We start from the raw sequence: 20,824 nt of genomic DNA, 5'->3' as shown, positions 1-20,824 counted from the left end.
ATTGTGCTGCAGGCTTACCTAGTGCAACTGGTCTCATCCCATCTCCATTATCAATGGCTGGAACCACTGCTTTTGCTGCTGCCACAGCTGCTACAAACCCACACTTTGCTGGCTTCCCTGGTCTTGCTGGAATACCGGGCATACCTGCCCAGACAGGTATAACATTTGTTTTGTCTGTATCTTGATGTTGTTATGGCAAATATGATTTTATTTAAATTCTCTGGTTCTTGGCCTGTCTCTCCTCGTTCACGGTGAGGATGATAACATTTAACAATGACTAAGGCATGAACGCTAGTCTAATGTGCATGAAATGTTTGTACTCACACATGCAATGGTATGATTTCATAACATAACCGCATGATCAAATCATTGTCATGGTTACTAGCCTTGACCTTTGACATTCAAATCAATGTTTTTTTTTGTTCATTTGATATCTAATTTAAATTTTTTAATTGAGAATTAATTCGATATTAAATCAGTTACATTTGTCATAATTTCATAACATAGTTTAAATTTGTCATTTTATGTTTATATTGCATTATGTTGGAATATTTTGAATTCATAAATACCTGCAATTATGATTGTTATTATACTAATATTCATTATGATAATGATTTCTGCTTTTTTTATGTTCACGTTTAGAATGCTTTAGTGATGAAAACAACGTGATGTTTCTTCTTGCATGATTTAAAAAAAAACAAAAACTTTTAAATTTAGTATCTTAATTATCAGGGGTGGATCCTGGATGGAGCACTAGGAGCTAAAATTATTTGTTAATATCTATTTTTGACAGACTATTATTAATATTAAAAGTTAGCACTCTGGATCTACCCCTGAATATAACTATTTTGTCAATAAACTATACTTTCTAAAATAATTTTGAATAGACGATACATTTCTTTGGTCTCACTTCAGATCCTGATATCAATAATACAAGTGAAATGCTAAACAATAAAAATACTTTTGTCTCCATGACAAAAGTTTTATGATTATTTTGTTGCCATTAATTTGATTAAAAGACTTGATCATTGGTTATTTACAGTACCCGGTTTGCTACCATCATTCCCGCACCATCATCATCATCATAACCCTGTTCTTGGTGGAATGCGATTTCCCAACATGCACAGCGCCAATAGCGGCAGTAGTGTTCTTCTTGTTAGTAATCTGAACCCAGACGTAAGTTATTTTCTTTGTTTTTATTACGGTTTTAGTGTGCAAGAATGAAAGAATTTTCTACGGAGAATATTTTGAAAATGATGCTTTTTTAGTATTTAAAAATACTCAAAAATATTTTGTGGAAAAAGTATGTATGTGAAAGTGTGAGTGTCAAGAGTTTATTCCTAGCATTAGTAGAACTTTAACATCATTAAGGCTGTAAAAAGGGATGTTGTTTTTTTTTATTTTGAGGACGCTGATTCATCAGCATTTCCCCTGTTACACATAGTCAATAGATAAAACCCCACATCCTATTAAGCAAGCAACTATTCAAATGCTTAAAATGCTGTTAATATTTTGTAAAAATCAGTATCAACCTTATTTATTATTAAATTAAACTATCATATTTTAATATGCTTCTAATATTTTATGAACATATTAACATTAATATTTAAAAGAAAAGTTCAATACTAGAATGATTTTTTAAATGATATAATAATGTTTAAAAGAGATATTACATATATTTTCTTATTAATCTATCTTTCTCTGTTATTTTGTTTTGTTCTTCTTCCTCTAGTTCTCTGTGGTGCCATTTGACAGCCAGGAACATCTTCTTCTATACTCATTTCAAATACATCACAACTCTATCTTTTAGTTTTTTTTCACAGCATATTCCTATTTTTTTTATAGTTTCTGAAATTATTTTTGATATGAATATTGTGTGAAATTATACTATTCAGAAATAAATTAATATATGTCCATAGCTACGATAGCCCATAAGTTCATGACAATTTACTGTTTACCGTGACTTTATGGGCCACCGTACCTAACATTTTATACAATAAAGATAGTAATATATTAAACGATTTAGGTAAATTGTAAATAATATTTCAAATACTGAATAAGAATTCTTATGTATTTTAATTTGAATGATTATAGTTTATTATATGAAATATAATACTAAAGTTAGTATTATATTAAATTATTCATCGTATTTAGTACTATCACAACTTTTTTATAATTCTATAATTTTTCAAAGTTATGATTGTTGTTGATAATCATTATTTCATTTAAATACCATACTGATAATTTTCATATATTTAATCATTGAAACAGCGTAATATTGTGTAGGTTATAATTTTGCCTGTTAATACGCTGCTGCAGTTGCTACGTCATTGCATGGCATTTAATCAGTCCCACATGCTCTGTTAGATTCAATGTCAAACATTGTTTTAATATGATTGAAAATGAATCCGCTTCTTTATATGTATACATCCACACTTATATATAACTAGCACTATTTATTTTTCCTAGACGTTGATGGTATTTATATTCTTTTGTGTATAACAGCAGCGACAACTTTTAAACAACCTAAGCACTCTCTGTCTCCGAAGTATTCTATATTCGATAACATCCACCAAAACATTCAATCTGCTGGGCTAACAACCTAATGCTTTTTTCTTACACAGGGGCTATATATTCGTCCTCCTCAACTGTGAGATAGCAAATACAGAATATAATATTATGGCCTTCTCCCACTACTGTCTCTTGTTATTCTATAGACCATTTGATCATAATTTGAAACAGCGCCACCAACGGGAACGCGCGTCAATTGTAAACAGAATACATTTGAAATTAAAAATATTATGACTTATCTGATCAGATTGATTGATTTATTGATTTATTGATTGATTTATCACTTATTGACGAAGCCTTTGATTGTCTAGTTCAAATTACGAAATGGTCTATAGCGATATTATATTTATATAGGGAGGTGGAATGTTCATGATATACTGTTAACGATCATCTTTTTTTCATCTCTCCTTTTCTCGTTTCTATGTCTTCCTGTATCATTTGTCTCCTGTGCCTTCACCTTTGACCCAATCGTTCACGTGTGCATAGCGAGTTACGCCTGACGCTCTCTTTACCCTTTTTGGTATGCACCTTCTTTTTTGTTTTGTATTTCCTTACTACTTAGTCATTATTAGAATTAATATAACTTAAGTAAGGTTTTTTTAAGACCAATTAAACAACATTAAAAATATATAATTATATTTAATTAACTAATATTTAATAATTTTTATTTGAATTTAAATCCTAATTAAGATCATTCTTCAATTTTACAATTATGTTCATATAGAACCCAATAAATATTCTGGCAACCCCTTTTTTGCATGTTTTATCCCAATTTGACACCCGGTGATTTTATTTCTTATGTAACTTTGTAGTCTTAATTTCATCTTAATTTATTTATCTTTTAATGTTTTTCTTTTATTGATTTATTTTTTAAAGCCCAATTTGTCCATTGGTTCTGGTTTTGCTGTGTAGTGCACATTTGCATGTGGCTTTATTAACATCCCACCCATTCATGCATGGTTAGCTTCATATATACACATTATGTAAATTTATCCCAAAGCTTCTTCCCCCCCCCCCCCCCCACTGTATTTTATCCATGAGCAATCAAAAATTAAACAATTAAAACCTAAAATTGTTTTGAAAAGATTAATATATATTTGGTGACAGCCTTATTTATAACTACTAAAAGATTTGGGTTTGCACATGGAATTTTCACACTATTAATATCTACTTATTCATTTGGCCTACCTAAGCTACTTTAAACATTTAAATAGGTACCTTAAGTTCCTCATTAAATAACTAATAATTAAATTCTGGAGGATGCGCTCAAAATGTCATTCTTAGGATGTGCATGTGAAAATGGCATTTTTAATTTGTGTCCTGAATATTGTATTCTTAAATTGTATTCATACAATTTTAAGTCACATTCTTTAAATGTCATTAAGTCACCTCCATTAATGACACACACACTCACTTTAATAAGACAACAATTTTAATATCTTAAGACGCCAAGCTTTCTTTTTATATAAACCTCGTTTTGTTTGCTGTGTTTTGATTTAAACAATATCATCTTATTCTATATACAATCTTAACTGTATGTTACAATTCTTCAGGTGTATATGGGGACGTACATAGGGTGAAAATCTTGTATGAAAAGCGGGACAGCGCTCTGATTCAGTTGGCCGATTCAAACCAGTCTCACCTTGGTAAGTTATTAGTATTACTAGTACTACTCATTTTTATATTGCACTTTATGCGATAACCGATATCTGAGCCGATATTGAATAAATCAAATCAAATCAAATGTGCTGTTGACTAAATGACACAACAGCTTTGATCTCACCCTAAGAGTCCCTACATGTTGAGTGCTGCCACCAAACAGTGCCCATTCATCAGTCCACAAAGACAAGGGCAAAGATAATATTGACAATATTTTTAAATGGTGCTCAATTTTGATTTGCTTTTTAGCGATGTCACATTTGAATAGTTTGAAGTTATACGATAAACCAATGCGAGTGGCGTTATCAAAACATCAACAAGTATCATTACCTAAAGAAGGACAGCAGGTATGTCAATCTAAATAGCTGTGTAACTATAGCCCCTTTCTCACAGACGTGCCTTCAATATACCGGTATGATGCTGGCGTCATGCCAGTATCGTTACCGGCATATACCCATTCTCATCGGACTATCGTGCCGGAAATATAACCGGTATATACCGGCTTTCTGTGAGAAAGGAGTCGGGCATATTCCGCCAGTAAAAAGTCTGACAAAATAATTATTGAATTGAATCGGCGGCGCCAAAGTGATATACTTGACCACACAAGGTGTCAAAGCCCCGACGAGGAATTAAATATAACGGCGTTACGTTCTCACAGAATGCCCATCTCGCATTGCGTGGAATATTACTAGTAATATTACTATACAGGTCATGTCGATGCCGGCATGATGCCAAGAAGACCCGTTCTCACAGAAAACCATACCGGCATGGTAATGGTATATTCCCGCAACATTCCTGGCACACAGCTCTGTGAGAAAGTGGCTTATGTGACATTTTTCTTTATGATGATGTGATGATAAAAAGAATAAAAACAAATATAATAAGGATATTAGTGTAATGGCTCAATGTGGGACTGCTTACAGTTACGGTGCATTACAACTCTGCTTCCTCACAATCACAATATATTGCAGTAATAGTTTCAATCCGATTACCATTAGCCATTGTGTGATGTTTTTTCTAACAATTTTCTTTCATTCCAAAAGGATGCTGGACTGACAAAAGATTTCACAAATTCACCTCTTCATCGTTTCAAAAAACCAGGATCAAAAAATTACCAGAATATTTACCCACCTAACCAAGTTCTCCATCTTTCAAACATTCCGTAAGTTAAGCTCTGTCAAACTAGTTTGACAAAAAAAAGTGTGATGTGCCCAAATTTGGTGGTGATATGGCCAAATATGGTAGTGTATTACATCATCATGTCCATATATGGGTACATCACATTTTTTTTGTCACATAAAGTTTGATAGTGTAGACACAACTTTATACTTTGTAGTCCACAATAAATGCAAATGAGAGTAGAAGATATTATGTGTGTTTTGGATGACTTGTGTAATATAATGATTGGTATGGAAAGCCAATAGATAGCGCTTAGCACTCATGGCAATCCTCAGGTTTAAAAAAAAATTTTATTTGAACAATATTTAATGAGGGTGCTGCACCGTTGTTGTTTGTGCCTGAAAATTTAATAAAATACAAAAAAATAAAATAAAAATAAATCATACTATTTCAGAGCATCAGTAGCAGAAGACGACCTGAAAACAGCATTTAACCAACATGGTACTGTGTGTGGATTTAAATTTTTCCCGTAAGTATGTTATAAATCAGGGGGATTACCACCTATCTGATAGGACAGTGATTAATTCACTATTGGTAATCCTTGGCCACATTGCCTAAAGACATAAAATAAAAAAACTAAATAAAATAAATAAATTAAAAGTTAGGGTATTGATAATTGTACTCAAGCTAGAAACTGAGGAAATTCAGATTAGCATAAAGACATATATAAATGTACTCCTGTAAAAAAAACACATTTTTGTTGCTGATCATCAATACTGTAGTTTGGCTCCGTAGGCAATGCTAACATGGTATAGTTAGCAGCAAAGAATATTATAGAAACCTACAATCATTAATGAATAAATGCATGTTTGCTATAGATGCCACAGCTGTTACAAACAGCTTATTGATTTGCCCTTTGTAATTGAACTACTCTGCTCCCTAAGCCTCAAATGAGCACAATATACTTTATCCAATTCATATTAGCAAGTTTAACACTGATAGCATTAATAGGATTTAGGATGTACAGAAAGCTTAAAGTGTTTTTAAGGAAGCACCTATTAAAACATTTTTGTTTTGTTAACAGTAAGGATCGTAAGATGGCCTTAATTCAGCTGAACAATCTAGAGGAATCTGTAGAGGCTCTTGTAGTAAGTATCAATTGTCCAACATATCACAGTAATAAAGCCATCTCAATGTTCAACATCATCACAATAATAAAGCCATCTCAATGTTCAACATTAGAATTTAACTCTTTTCACATAGTTCATTACATTTTATTATCTTTTCTCGATGTTCTTTTATCACATTTATCAAATGTCAGGAAAGACATCTTTGATAATCAAAATCACCTACAATGTGACAAATTAAAATCGAGTTATATCATTTTTCAGTAATTAAAATTATTATCAATAATGTAATACAATCAACGCAGCCAAGACCATATTTTATTTTTGAAACCGTAAATAATAGATTTTTCTTGAAGTCCAATAAATATGGTATTTGGAGACAAACTAATATTTAAAAGAAAATGATTGATATGATTATTTGAGTTAGTCGAGCAAAGAATAATTTATGAACTTTAAAATAAAGTATTTTTAGTAAAAATAGTTGATTTGTATTGATTTATTTTATTTCTTTCTTCAACAGGCAATGCATAACTATCCCCTTGGTGACAATCAACATCTTAGAGTGTCATTTTCAAAAGCCAACATCTAATTCTTTCATCCTCTTCTCGTCTGTCTCTGATGTTTTATATGATGGACCAACTGATAGCTACTGCTCATGTTTAACCCATAAAACGAGAATCATAATTTGTAATTTTTATTTTAATATTTAAATTTATCCCACATGTTTTCAAAACACTTTTTCCATATTTATTTATTTTTAAATTGATAAGACCTGTGTGTCGATAAATCTTTAAATAGTTTACACTCCTGTATGTGTACGCATATTTTCTATATTTAGAAATCCAGTTGTGTTGCGATCTTACATATGTATATAGGATATGTTTAAGTATATGTATATTTAAATAAAATAACATGTTATATTTATTTGTAATTTGTTATATTTAAATTAAATATACTATATTTAAATTTATAATTGTAGATATCTAATCTAAGTATAGATATTGTCACCCTTTTGTTTACAATATTTGTTTTAAAACAGTACCTTGTTGATGGTGTTTGTTACCCTTTAGTTGGTACATAATGTTTTAGACAAATCTTAGACTTTAATTTAAACATTATCAACAGTTTGAACAAAGTATTTGTAACAGGTATGTTTTTTGTTATTAGACCCTGATAATAATTTAGGATAAAGTATATAATATGACTACCCTATTACTGTTTCCTTTTTTTTTAATTATGTATGTGGGATTTTATCTTTCTTTATATAAAGTATAAGTATTTGAGGCTTGACTATATATTTTGGTACTAGTTGCAACAAACAGCTGGCTTTCCAGCAACTTTGATAAATATTATAACCAGGTTGGTTTTTTTTTTTTTTTGGTCAAAAAGAATATAATGATGTAATCTTGGCATTGGGCCAACCCAATTGCATGGTGCCTTAATATGTGTATGTTCACTATTATCTTATTTGTAGTTTTTTACTTTAAATATTTACCATTTATTTACAATTTTATTTAAAAAGTTCTTTGTTTTCATTTTATCATGTGTTAGATATTACTATATATTATTACTTACATACATGTTAAAAGATGTTATAAATAGTGTTATATTTATTAACCAGAACGTTCAATTTGCACGTTTTCTCTTAGATTTAGTTAAAGACTTTGTTTGAAACAGAATTGCATGTCTAAAAAGACCATAGTATGAAAGATAATATGGAAGATAAAAAGGTGTCTTGTAAAAGACGAGCATGCGTATAGTCAGAATGCGTATAGTCAGAATGCCTATAGTCAGAATGCTTCTTATAGTCTACTGCATTTAATTCTTTTAATAGTATGATGTGTAATAAGTCAAAGCATATTTTCAAAAGCCAGGTAGTGTAAGACCTACCCTTAATTCTTGTTATTATGATGGCAAAGTTTAAGTGCGTGGAACTATTCTCAACGATGTTATTTTAATCAGAAACTTGCTTAGAATACCCTTGCCATTTGCTTGATGCTAGATACTGTACATGTTTCTTAAATTTACATTCAAATCGCGAAAATAAACAAATGCAAGATAGTTGGAATTGTATTAAAAGAGTGACATTTTAGGACTGAAAAAAGGAGGTTTTACTGTATGTGAATTGACAGTTTTTAAATAACTTTTGCTTTTTCTGGATATATTTATTAGAGCCTAATAATAACTCAATGCAAGTCATAAAAGTGATTTTGTTCAAGTAATTTCTGTTACTAAAAGTGAAGATATCTAAGCAATAGCGTTTATACGTACCTGGCTTTTGAACATTGATGTTTGTGTGTTGTCATTTATTTACTCCTAATGTCGGCATCATATTTTGAACGGTGCTACCATAATGCTGGTATCAATGTAATCATTTCACTACTTTCACTTTGGGTTTAAATTAAATATCATATTTTGTCAACCTTGTAGTGGATATAAAACAGAGCCAGTGACATGGTGTGTTGCTAGGTGATAATCAGAGCAATAAGCAGAGCTTTGAAATACATTTTACAATACATGAGAGATCAACCATTTTTTTTTATTGGATTATTTAACGACAATGATAAGTGTTGTACCCAGATAGTTTGGAGTCTTTTTCAGTCTTTTTGTACTGTGGATTTGTACATTTTATATAATATCACATATTGAAGACCTTGATGTTTTATTTATTGTGTATTTCTAGGTATAAAAACATTTATTGAATTCTTGGTTGGATCAGTGATTTGTAAACATTCTGAATTTTGTGGTATATTTCATACACATCTAGCTACATCATCAAATCCTTATACAAACCAGTGTGGAATTACAACAAATGAAGATTATTAAAAAGTTTGAATTTGTAAAATAGAGAACTCAAAGTGTATTGTCTGCTTTTGTATTTTAGTATTAAGGCAGAAGGCATACCGGCATGATTGTGTATGGCCTGCCTTTATGATGCGCCTTTTAACAGATTTCACTGAAACATTTTGCCACTCCATACAATAGTACCTCTCGTTTGGGACATGCATACAATGCTTGGTTCCCAATAGATAAAAGCAAGGACGTAGACACAATACAAGAGAGTGATTGTTCAATTCGCTTACGTTGCGCTTACATCCTTGTGTACTTGTGAGAATCAAGCTTTAAGGAGAAAATTCCCTGATATTGACCGATGGTGAACCCCTTTCCAGGGGAAATCCTTATTTGGAATAGAGATTCTGCTGTACATACTCAAAATGCATACTAAAAACCTGATGGTATTGATACTTTGTTTTTGTTTCTGTGGATGACAGTGTGCAAGAAGAGAGACAATATTATGAACACATTGATATTTCATTGAATGTGTATTGCGATTTAAACAATAATTCCAGCATTTTTGTTAAATGTTCCCATTTCGAATGCAAGATAAAAGCAAGACTATTGACAGGAAAAAATTATTTGGTTCAGTCGATCCTTAGTGGTGTTTCTGCTAAAATAACACCAAATAAACACTTTTATTTATTTATAACAGATTGAAAGAAAACAATAAACATGTAAAATATGATAAAAACAAGTTTTTATATGATTAATTATCAAGGGCATCACAAAAAACAACGAAATACATTAAGAAAAAAATATTTTCTGTTGATATGCTATTCATTCAAGCGTAGCGAATTGCGTAAGTATAAGCTTTAGCCAATCACATCAATCAATATCGAACAAGAAATTCCGTGGAAGATCGTTGGTAGTCAGACAACGTGGTTTGTAGGGCTAGGCCTAGCTAGTAAAAAGTAAGTTGTTGTGATTAAATAGCAACATTTTTTACATAATTTTAAACTGTAAGTTTCTCAATTACCATTGTTATAATTATTAGGTCTATATGATAGGCCCACTGCATGTCTGGAGTAGAGTAGGCCTGGTTCCCCAGTAGGCCTTTGTTGGGCTAATCTAGAGCCTCTACTACTATTAGGCCTAGAGATAGTAGGTAGGCCGCCTACAACAAGCTAGCTACAGTACTACTAGGCCTAGTAGAAGGCCTAACAAATTAGGGTAGCTAGGCCTATACATAGCCGACTACTTAAGCTAGAAGTCGTTAGTCTAGTTAAATATTTATATAAATACATTTTTATTTAATAATTATTAAAAAATTATATGGTCTGAGTTGGTTGATGTGATGCTATATTCTAAGGCCTATAGCTAGTTTCAAATTCAAATGGCACACGCCATGTGATTGTAGACTATTTTTTAATAATAATAATAAAAACCTATTGATTCATACAGATATTTATAACCATATTGATAATTTAAATTGTGATAAATTACAAAAAGAACACAATTTGTACACATGCCTAATATATTATCCTAATAGTAATAATATTTCTTTCTTTTTAGAATCCATGGGGGCAGGAGAGTCGATACAAGCTCCATCCGGAGTAATCAACCATACTCAGGGGTCACCAGCACCTACTCAGGGGTCACCAGCACCTACAGGTTGTCCAATGCATAATGATGAATCCTCTGCTAAAAGAACCCAAGCTAGCCCACCCTCAGAATGTCCAATGCACCAAAGTGATCAAGCCACGTATGTTAGCGAATGTCCTATGAGTAGCCAATCAAAAACCACGCTAGTAACACAGCAAGATAGTGATATTGATTTAAGAAACAGAGTAAGTGTTATTATTAATTATCAAATAACTTATTGTAATTCATTGATTTTTATTTACTGTATGTTACTACTGTATAATTATTATGATAATTTTTGGGTAAATCCTTACAATACAAGTTTCGGATTTACCTCCAAATTATTTATTATACATTGCAACCAACTTTTTTACAAAACTTTACTTTATATGTTACTTATTTTAGATGCCACCTCCGAATCAAAGACCTGCCCCAGACCAACCATTTCCTCTAGATACAGAGCGTCAACGTTCAACTATACCGAAAGCTGGTTCGAATGAAACATGGGAATATCCATCACAACAGATGTTTTGGAATGCAATGCTTAGGAAAGGCTGGAGGTGGAAGGAAGAGGATATCCTTCAGGAAGACATGGCAAGGATCATCCAAATACACAACTATAACAATGAGCAGGCGTGGCTAGAGGTCCTTAAATGGGAAGCACTGCATGCTAAGTATGTTTATGTTTAATATACAACAGAACTACACAATTGAGACACACCTATTAAGGGGACACTGTGAAATGAACAAGGGGAAATGTATGTTTTAACACTGCAGTCAACCACTATTAGGGGGACACCTCTATTAAAGGGCAACTGAGAAATGAACGAGGTCAAGGGACACTGGTCCCAATTAAGGTCTCTTAATTATAGCTCAATTTAATCTGTCATTCCTTTAATTTCTCTTTTTATTCCATTTTTTTTATGATTTCTTATCTATCTTATCACGAATTTACGATCATCATTGCAACTTTCTTTTGCAGGGAATGCGGTAACCCTAAATTGGTAAAGTTTGGCGGTAAATATAATGAACTGTCACCTAGAGCAAGGATACGTATGTGGATGGGGTACGGTTTTTGTGTATGTTATTTATGTGACAAAAAAATGTGATATGCCCATAATGGACATGATAATGTCATATCACTATCATGTTTAGGCATATCACTACCATATTTGGGCACATCACACTTTTTTGTCAAACTAGTTTGATAGTGTAGACCATAGAGAATAATATTATAATATCTCTATGTGTAGACAGAGCTTTATACTTAATTATTATTATAAACTAAAAGTTATTAGCAGACTTATTATATTTCAATGTTTTCTGGTATAGATATGAAAGGCCTTTTGATAGACACGATTGGATCGTAGACCGGTGTGGAAAGCATGTACGTTACGTTATAGACTATTACGACAGTGGCCACGTAGATCCTGATAGTGGACATTTCTCATTGCTTGACGTCAGGCCTGCGTTAGATTCACCTACTGCATTATGGGATAGAATGAAGGTTGCATGGTGGCGGTGGTTTTACGCTGATAAAGACAATTGAAAAATAAACAATGAAATATATTTGATATTTAATGGCGATTTAGGATTTCTGCAAGGTGTGTTGTTTGAGGAGGTTTGAGTTTATAAATCATTGTTTGTGTTCAACGATTTAGTTTATTGTACAATAACTATGTGACGTCAAAGTTAATGATATTCAATATTGCTATATATGTGTATATATTGCTTTATTATCATCTTACAGATCTATAGTAACCATTTATGTCAAAAAATAAAATAGTTGAAATTTGGTCATTTTTCGAAAAAATCCCTGTACTATAATACAGGGATTTTTTGTAAAAATAGCCAAAATACGCACTTTTTAAAATACTATTATTATGCAATAATATTGCTATATATGCATATATATTGCTATATATGCATATATATTGCTTTATTATCATCTTAAAGACCAATAGCAACCATTTATAAAAAAAAATAAAAAGATCCAAATTTGCGTTTTTTCGAAAAAATCCCTGTAGTACAGGGTTTTTTTTCAAAAAATGGCCAAAATATGCACTTTTTAAAATACTATTATTATGCAATAATATTGCTATATATGCACATATATTGCTTTATTATCATATTATAGACCTATAGTAACCATTTATGTAAAAAAATAAAAAGGTCGAAATTTGGCAATTTTTCAAAAAATCTGTGTACTATAGTACAGGGATTTTTTCAAAAAATTGCCAAAATACGCACTTTTTAAAATACTATTATTATGCAATAATATTGCTATATATGCGCATATATTGCTTTATTATCATCTTATAGACCTATAGTAACAATTTATGTAAAAAAATAAAAAGGTCGAAATTTGGCTTATATTCGAAAAAATCCTTCTACTTTAAAAAAAAATTGCTTGGATTAAAGCAAGGCTATCAATAAATGTACAAATTATGGATAGTACCATTTTAGTACCCATTGGTGTCTGCTACTAAACATTTGAGGAAGCCAATTGGCCAATCGAAAATCAGTCAAGCCTTTAGAGGCCTTAGCGTTTTAAACTTAAAGCCGAACTTAGCGTCCTGTTGTTACATTGCCTTGGTCAAAGTAGCTCAGACATTGTAGAGTGTACAAAGGTAATAAAAAACATACTGTTACTTTACTATATTCCAATTATGTAAAACAAATATGACAGAACTGCTATTCAATGCAATGCGTTGACAACCTTAATGTTGGATTGATTAGTACAGGGGTTCTCAACAGTAACAGTGTCTCACTGTAAATTATAAATGATCTTGCAGGCCAGATAGAGTGTAGTGCTATTTTAAACCATAGATACATGTTTAAACATTACTACATTTATTTGTTAGTAGTAGTTCTTAGCATGCCATATGAAATGCACTCACAGGCTGAATATGGCCTACAAGCTGTCTGTCTGAGAACTTAGTAATTAGGATCTTAGAAGTGCAATGATTCAACAGAGCTGATAAACTATTGTTACTGTATGTCCTTTATTCAGACTGCGGTATTCATTAGCTGCGTTATCCTGGCCAATAACAATGTTTTGGATGATATTGCAAAATCTTATAGGCCACTGTAGCTTAATAATAATGGTAGTCTTGTATAGCTCTTAATACACACGCTTAGGTTAAGGTTCTTGCTTAAAAATCCTTGCTTTGTTCTTTCATGACAAAATTATTTTGTAGCGAACATTTAAAGCTGTTAGATGTGTGATGTTGAGTTATATCCACAGCATGGATACTGCTTAGTGTATACACTTCTGTGTAGGCTGACAAACCTCATATTTCCATCATGTAGTCATTGTCAATAACAATTTCATTGCTGAATTTTGCTATAGGAAAAAAAAGATATATTATGATTCAAACAATAACTTAAATATATAAATAAAGTATAAATAATAAGTATGATGCTTTTGCATTCTCTAATTGCAAGAACTTGTGAAGAGCTTACCCTTTTCTGGTAATGTTTGTTTGCTTCCAACGAGGCAATCTTTAAGTTCAACTTGCTCACTTAGACTAGCATTTCCACAAATGACACTGCCATGTATGACACACCTAGCAACAAAATGATATGAAATAACATTATATTAAGGAGTGTGTAAAGCTCTGTCTACATTATCAAAGTAGTTTGACAAAAAAGTGTGATGTGCCCAAATATGGTAGTGATATGACATCATCATGTCCATATATGGGCATATCACATTGTTTTGTCACATAAAGTTTGATAGTGTAGACAAGGCTTAAGACTCTATGCATTAACATTTCACCAAAATCTTTTTCCTGTACGGTGGTACTGTAAAAATGTGTTTGTATCTTTATGATTTAAATACTGAATAGCTTGTACTTACCCTTCTTTGATAGTGACATGATCCATAATGATAGAGTTAGCTATCTTCACCTTATCCCCAATGTTACAATGTTGACCTATTACTGACCTCTTGACGGACACCTTTTCACCAATTACGCTTTCCTCACCAACCATTGAATCTTGACCAACCTATCATTGTAAAATTGGTACTAGCCAGTGGATTAAACACTAAAGCCTGTTTTGACTAGCGTTTGAGGATGTAAACCCAGATGACTTATGCAAGATGTCAGCCAACGCAATTCTCATGTGCAGAACAAACTTTTTACAATAATAATAATTCATTATTGGAATACCCTCCTGCCTAAACACCTGTCTCAGTCAATATATTTAAGTCGACACTTGACAACAATTTTTAAATAGCCTTAAAAGGCTGGATATGACAGCTGAACTGAACTACAATGTACTGTACTGCTGTATATTAAACCAAATAATACAGTATAAATAACCAATTTACCTGTGTTTTTGCTTTTACTTTGGCGGTTGAATGAATAAAATCATCATCTAATGTATATTTACTTTGAAGAATCTAGGAAACAAATTAAGAACATTATTACATTATTGTACGAGCAACTGCAAAAGAGTTGATTTTCAATACTAAGTTTGGAGATGTGCTTTTCTTTTCTGAACCTCAGTAACAATTACTATTTCTAAAAAATTGTTCACTGGTTCATTGAGTATAAACAGTACAGCACTAATAAGATACATTGTGAAGTTAAATTCTGTACTTTTGATATTGATTTTGTATGATTTTATAATCTACCGATTGGTTTGTGCTGCTGCTGCAAAAGCGTCAATACAAATAAAGTTATTATATTATTATTATTGTGAAGATAGCTGTTCTATCAGCTGTCAGCCTCCCTCTATTTACCCATCTATAACATCACAGGATTTTATTTACAGTTGTTTAAAGTTGGCTGTTCCATCAATTGTCAGCCTTCCATCCACTTACCTGTCTATTAACATCACAATACGCTGCAAGTGAGTTGGCTCTTGAGCAGAAACCAGTATCCATAATGAATGCATGGCATTTAATGGCATCCACACTGGCTTTGCTATCCTTTGTTATTCCTCCCTCGTTCCATGATGACATTTCTATTGTTTTAACCTTTAAATCATCTTCACTTGTATTTCCACCATTGTCTACCAAATAAATCAAATATTATAGCGAAACAGTTGATTAATTTTCTTATAAAGCTCTATCTACACTATCAAACTAGTTTGACAAAAAAAGTGTGTACAATAAATACAATAAAAACAGTACAAAAGTAAATCAATAATCTAGCCCAAGGATTTTCTATCCAATTTTTATCTTTGATAGCAACTTTAATGTTTCTGTTTCTGGCCTCAGTCACCATATTGTGTTTTTTACATTGGTCTCTATATCTTCTCTCACTACACGTGAATCATGTGGAAATTTGTATTTTTATTAAAGCTCTGTCTACACTATCAAACTAGTTTGACAAAAAAAGTGTGATGTGCCCAAATATGCTAGTGATATGCCCAAATATGGTAGTGATATTACATCATTGTGTCCATATATGAGGACATCACATTTTTGTTGTCACATAAACTTTGCTTGAGAAGCAACTTTGAATGAAATAACAAGTAACCAGTTAATGACAATGATATTTAATAATCTTACTTTTGTTATTTGTTTCCTCCATAATAGTGCCTTCACTAACAACATCTTTAGGTTGTTTCTTAATAAACTGTTTTTTTACAAGACTTGGAATCAATTCCCCTTTGACAGATGAAATATGTCTGTTAAAATAATTACAATGCATTAAAATTATGCAAAAATTATTTAACTCCTTCAGTGTCTTAGGACCAAACTTAAGACTCACAATAAGACACTGAGGATGGTAGAGGACAGGGCCACATGGAGGAGAGTTGTTAAATCATCCACGGTGCCCCAACATCCTCTAAACTGCTAAGGGCAAAGTAAAGTATATTCAACTCCAAAATTGAATTAAATGTTTGGTTTTTGACTGTTTTGACAGTATTGTATTAATACCTTACAATAGTACACTCACCTATGTTCACATAAATAATCAATGACCCATTTTTTGAATATGTACATGTGAGCATCTAGTAAGTTAGTTCCAACTCTAATAAAAGGATGTCTGTAAAAAAACAAATAACATCTGTGTTGCCTTAGGTGTTGGTGAGGAACCTTCCATTATTTACATCTCACCAAATGTCTGGTATATCAAATTACATTGGTCAATAAACAGTTAATTTGGTAGATTTGTGATAAATTTTAATAATTTTAATTTACTTCAAGATCGTCACGGCTTCCAATCTAACAAGATGATTACTAGATCTAGTTCTGATATTTTTACCTTTCTATAATAAAATATAAGTTAGTATAAAGTTATTTTATCAAAATCAACTCAATAGGAAAGAATAATCAACTTACTTTTCAAGAATTGATTTTCTTAGCATTAGAAAGTCTTCCATGTCGGCCTCGGCAGCCATAAATAGCACACGCTGTCCTTTCTCATCTAGGCCGACTAAATCACGTGATTCTGTGAATGCAACAAAATATTATACATGGCAACTAAATCAAGGTAAACATCATACAAAAAAAAAGAAAAAGGGGCAATTATACAGTTTTCACACAAAAACAAGACACCAATATTATGGGGAAATTTGTCTGAAATGAACAAGGGGAAAATATGTTTTAGTACTTTAGCCAACAACTCATATTCAGTGGACAGTATTAAGGGGGCACTACTGTATGTTGGGCCCTGAAGGTGTCACCTTAATAGGTGGTATACTGTAGTCTCTTATTTAAAGTAGGTATTCATCCACAATACACATTGTGACCTGTAAGTAGTAGTAGATACATTTTGATAGTGGTGCATCACAGTGGGCAAAGGCCCCTGGTTTAGCACTCATAAGGGGCCCTTCAATGCTGGCTAGTTGCATTGGATTTCTCATGCTCTGGGCACCTGGTTTAGCACTCATAAGGGGCCCTTCAATGCTGGCTAGTTGCATTGGATTTCTCATGCTCTGGGCACCTGGTTTAGCACTCATAAGGGGCACTTCAATGCTGGGTGGTTGCATTGAACTGCTCATGCTCTGGGCCCCTTAATCTCTGAGGTCCTTGGGTTTAACCAGTGAGCGCTCATAACCACCACTACACCTTGAATAAGAATCTGCTTTACCTAGCTTTCTTTTTGATTTTGTTCCTGGTACTGTTGTGACAGACTCGGCAGTTTGTTCAGGAAGTGACATCATAAGGGCCGTAACCGTGGCATCGTACGTCCTATGAACATCAGCAAGTTTATGAAGAGCTACATCAGTTATCAGGTCACAGCTTACAATAAGCACGTCATTCTGTAGTGGTGAGAATACAGAAAGTTATATAAATGTAAAATATGTACAAGAAATAACAGTAAAAGAGTTAAATATATAGTACAATGTTTAAAAATACAGAACTTAAAGAACATCAATGTCTAAAAAATTGTATTATGTCAATAAAATAACAATAAAATAAAGAATACTATATGTCATCATTTATTTCACATAAAACATCCAAATTTTAGTATCTTGGTTAACATTAACAGGTTGGGTTATACGCGATAGACTCAGATATAGTAAAAGCCACAAGTAGTAGTATCAGAGGTATTATCTTACTATTGAGACTTCAAAGGAAAGCTAGGTGTACTACACAATTTGATGAATGAATATAAATTGAAAAAAAAACAATACTTTTATTTTGCGTTGTTCATTAAGAATCCTGAGAGAATCCGCCGTTCCAAGATCATCTTCTCCCGACACGGTTACAAAGTCCATTTTGATTTGTATTTGTGCAGATTTCAATGCTCTTAATATTGTGCTTTTGGTACTGTCCAGTGTTACTATAATCACCTCTGTTATGAAAAATCACAAGGCAATTGTATTAATGATCATCATCAGTTTTTTAACTGAGCATAGGTCAACTTAAGCTCCAGTCCCACTATTGGGTTTTTTGTTCAGTCTTCCAAAGGGACACTGAATTGATTTATAGGATGTCAGGAGAAGAGTGTCCCGATCCCACAGTTAGTTCTTTACTTGGTTACTAATGACCTACTTTTTTAATAGAATTTGTTTGTTTTGTATGTGTTTTTTCAATAGTAAGAATATCATTTACTCTTTCACTACAATGAATATTTATAAAGTTATTCTGAAAAAAGTATTAACATGCTAAAAGAATAATGGTAATGCAGGGCCGTAGCCACCAGTATGGTTGTTAAGGTTTCAACTTTTTCACAGAAGCCTTTGACAACACAGTGGTTGAACAGAGATTGTTTTCTTTTCTTGCGAACCATTTTATTTGTTGTGGCTACATCATTATTTATGAGGTGAATGACAAACAAATTGTGATGATAGTGGTTGTTATTTTTATCCTATTAGTTTATGTTCAGCACTTAGAGGTTTCACAACATTAGGCGCTATATAAATCCAGGATATTATTATTATTATTGACAAATACAAATAAGTTAAATTCACCATCAAATCCTGCCTTTTCCAGCATATTTATTGGATACCATATCATAGGTTTGTTTGCTATTGGTATCAAAGGCTTTGGTAAGCATGACGTTAAGTCTGTCATCCTAGAACCTCGGCCGGCTGCCAGTATTACAGCTTGTAACTCCATCTTTTCTTTTTAATTTCAAGGCTAGCTGTAAAACATCAACAAATCATTATGCAATATGGTACAACATGACAAAATAATAATATAGACCTATACAAATACAATAATTTTTTTAATAGTCACAGAGACAACCAAAATTAGACGAAAAGAAATAGGGGTCTGAGGTCAGAAGAAAATCAATTTGCTGCTTTTGCGGAAGAAATAAAAAGTATTTTTAATTAATTGCATAATAATATTAAACAGTTTCTGTCCTGAGTGAGGCCTAATATTTTAAATTGCTACTTTCCTTCTTGTACAATTTTTCTTTTTTTCTCCTTCCAAGGTCAGGCAAATTTGATATAGCTGCCTTACCTTGAGTTACCATACATACCCCTTAGCTAGGCCTGGCCTCTAACTAGCTCCAGACTTAGGCCTAGGGTAGGTAGGCAGGCAGTGTTACTTGGTTGGGCCTCTGATCTGTGGCCTAGCCTAGGCCTAGCCTAGCTAGTCTATTTACTACTATTTAGTATTTGGCCTGGGCCTAATTAATAGAAAATAAGTATTTGTAATAGTATATAATCTACCATGTACAATCATGCAGGTTTATACTGAATTATGTACGTCTTTTTTCACAATATTGCACAAGTTTTCAGCAGCATCACACACATTTCTTTTTGCAAAAGTTCAAGACTGTAGAGGGCGACAAACTACATAATTCATCTGCTGCATGCTGCTGCGCTTGCAGCGCATGCTGATGATGTCATGAGGTTTGATTTTATTCATCTGTTTTTAGTCGCGTGGACGCGACTCTATAGTTCACTATGTCGGTCGGTCGGTCGGTCTGTCGGTCTGTCGGTCTGTCTGTCGGTCCGGTATCACTATGCGTTTTATCGCTTTTCTGTACTTTTTGAACTGTTTTGATGTACAGAAAAGTTTTAAAGTACATTACTTTTTGAAAGTTCATTTTTTTCTGAGAGCACGCGACTTATGGCTGTTGGCCTTGTTTTTTTGTGGATGTAGCATTCATGGTCTCACAAAATAAAGACCCGTATACGAAACGATAAATGGAAAATTAATGACAATGGATATTTTTTATAAAGAAATCAAAAGAAAATGTGATTGATTAATATCGACTTAATTTTATTTTTCTCATCGAAGACAGTAGGCCTATAATGGTTATAGTTCTATATATCAATCTACATTTCAAAATCCTAAATAATAATTTATCATAATTTTAACATAATCAATAGGCCTACTTTTTCTAAGATATTGTAATAAATAATCCTAAAGTAATTATGAAAAAAATATATTTTTTAAAACAATTTCTTATTTTGTATGATTAAAAATTATAAATATTGTAATTATGAGTATTATTTTGTGTATAATGATCATTTTCGTAATTTTTAAAAAAGTTTCCAAAAGTTTC

The 20,824-nt window shown here is 32.2% G+C and overlaps 3 protein-coding genes across 10 annotated transcripts in view; 2 read left to right on the top strand and 1 right to left on the bottom strand.

The window, feature by feature from the left end:
- The window catches only part of LOC144844871 (polypyrimidine tract-binding protein 3-like), a 35,884-nt gene extending 27,007 nt beyond the window's left edge, over positions 1 to 8,877 (top strand). For 6 of the 7 annotated variants that reach the window (XM_078701967.1, XM_078701972.1, XM_078701969.1 and 3 more), the window contains 9 exons: positions 13 to 156; positions 1,043 to 1,176; positions 3,058 to 3,091; positions 4,125 to 4,217; positions 4,480 to 4,577; positions 5,274 to 5,392; positions 5,804 to 5,878; positions 6,434 to 6,497; positions 6,997 to 8,877. In XM_078701967.1, the coding sequence (XP_078558093.1) occupies positions 13 to 156; positions 1,043 to 1,176; positions 3,058 to 3,091; positions 4,125 to 4,217; positions 4,480 to 4,577; positions 5,274 to 5,392; positions 5,804 to 5,878; positions 6,434 to 6,497; positions 6,997 to 7,065 (830 nt within the window). In that variant the 3' untranslated portion in view covers positions 7,066 to 8,877. The remainder of the gene's footprint in view (positions 1 to 12; positions 157 to 1,042; positions 1,177 to 3,057; positions 3,092 to 4,124; positions 4,218 to 4,479; positions 4,578 to 5,273; positions 5,393 to 5,803; positions 5,879 to 6,433; positions 6,498 to 6,996) is intronic. The other variant, XM_078701971.1, reaches the window with a different exon arrangement.
- A 1,273-nt stretch (positions 8,878 to 10,150) lies between these two features.
- On the top strand, positions 10,151 to 12,551 carry LOC144844508 (holocytochrome c-type synthase-like). The gene is made up of 5 exons (XM_078701447.1): positions 10,151 to 10,225; positions 10,827 to 11,101; positions 11,301 to 11,569; positions 11,878 to 11,961; positions 12,228 to 12,551. The coding sequence occupies exons 2-5, from the start codon at positions 10,832 to 10,834 to the stop codon at positions 12,442 to 12,444; spliced, it is 840 nt and encodes a 279-aa protein (XP_078557573.1). The 5' UTR covers positions 10,151 to 10,225; positions 10,827 to 10,831; the 3' UTR covers positions 12,445 to 12,551.
- Positions 12,552 to 13,175: 624 nt separating this feature from the next.
- LOC144844874 (translation initiation factor eIF2B subunit gamma-like) lies at positions 13,176 to 20,092 on the bottom strand. Of its 2 annotated transcripts, XM_078701975.1 has the most exons (12): positions 19,983 to 20,092; positions 19,275 to 19,447; positions 18,495 to 18,655; positions 17,948 to 18,119; positions 17,197 to 17,305; positions 16,811 to 16,900; positions 16,420 to 16,538; positions 15,727 to 15,917; positions 15,232 to 15,303; positions 14,758 to 14,906; positions 14,361 to 14,464; positions 13,176 to 14,241 (listed from the first exon to the last, which is right to left on the bottom strand). In XM_078701975.1, exons 2-12 carry the CDS (start codon positions 19,420 to 19,422, stop codon positions 14,189 to 14,191), a joined length of 1,368 nt encoding a protein of 455 aa, XP_078558101.1. In that variant the 5' UTR covers positions 19,423 to 19,447; positions 19,983 to 20,092; the 3' UTR covers positions 13,176 to 14,188. The 2 variants fall into 2 exon arrangements, with proteins under 2 accessions (XP_078558101.1, XP_078558102.1); XM_078701976.1 differs by lacking the exon at positions 19,983 to 20,092 and having other exon boundaries at positions 19,269 to 19,301.
- Between the last annotated feature and the right edge of the window lie 732 nt (positions 20,093 to 20,824).

The sequence above is a fragment of the Antedon bifida genome, chromosome 6, assembly GCF_963402885.1.
Source record: "Antedon bifida chromosome 6, ecAntBifi1.1, whole genome shotgun sequence".
Classification (NCBI taxonomy): domain Eukaryota; kingdom Metazoa; phylum Echinodermata; class Crinoidea; order Comatulida; family Antedonidae; genus Antedon; species Antedon bifida.
This window is presented reverse-complemented; position numbering and strand designations above follow the sequence as displayed.

Excerpts from the sequence above, each read along its gene's own strand:
- LOC144844508 (XM_078701447.1), top strand. The coding sequence starts at position 10,832 with ATGGGGGCAGGAGAGTCGATACAAGCTCCATCCGGAGTAATCAACCAT. Across the intron at positions 11,570-11,877 it reads TGGGAAGCACTGCATGCTAA|GGAATGCGGTAACCCTAAAT; the intron begins GTATGTTTATGT and ends TTTCTTTTGCAG. Across the intron at positions 11,962-12,227 it reads AGGATACGTATGTGGATGGG|ATATGAAAGGCCTTTTGATA; the intron begins GTACGGTTTTTG and ends TTTCTGGTATAG.
- LOC144844874 (XM_078701975.1), bottom strand. The coding sequence starts at position 19,422 with ATGGAGTTACAAGCTGTAATACTGGCAGCCGGCCGAGGTTCTAGGATG. Across the intron at positions 15,918-16,419 it reads GGAGGAAACAAATAACAAAA|ACAATGGTGGAAATACAAGT; the intron begins GTAAGATTATTA and ends TTTATTTGGTAG. Across the intron at positions 14,242-14,360 it reads ACAAACATTACCAGAAAAGG|CAAAATTCAGCAATGAAATT; the intron begins GTAAGCTCTTCA and ends TTTTTCCTATAG.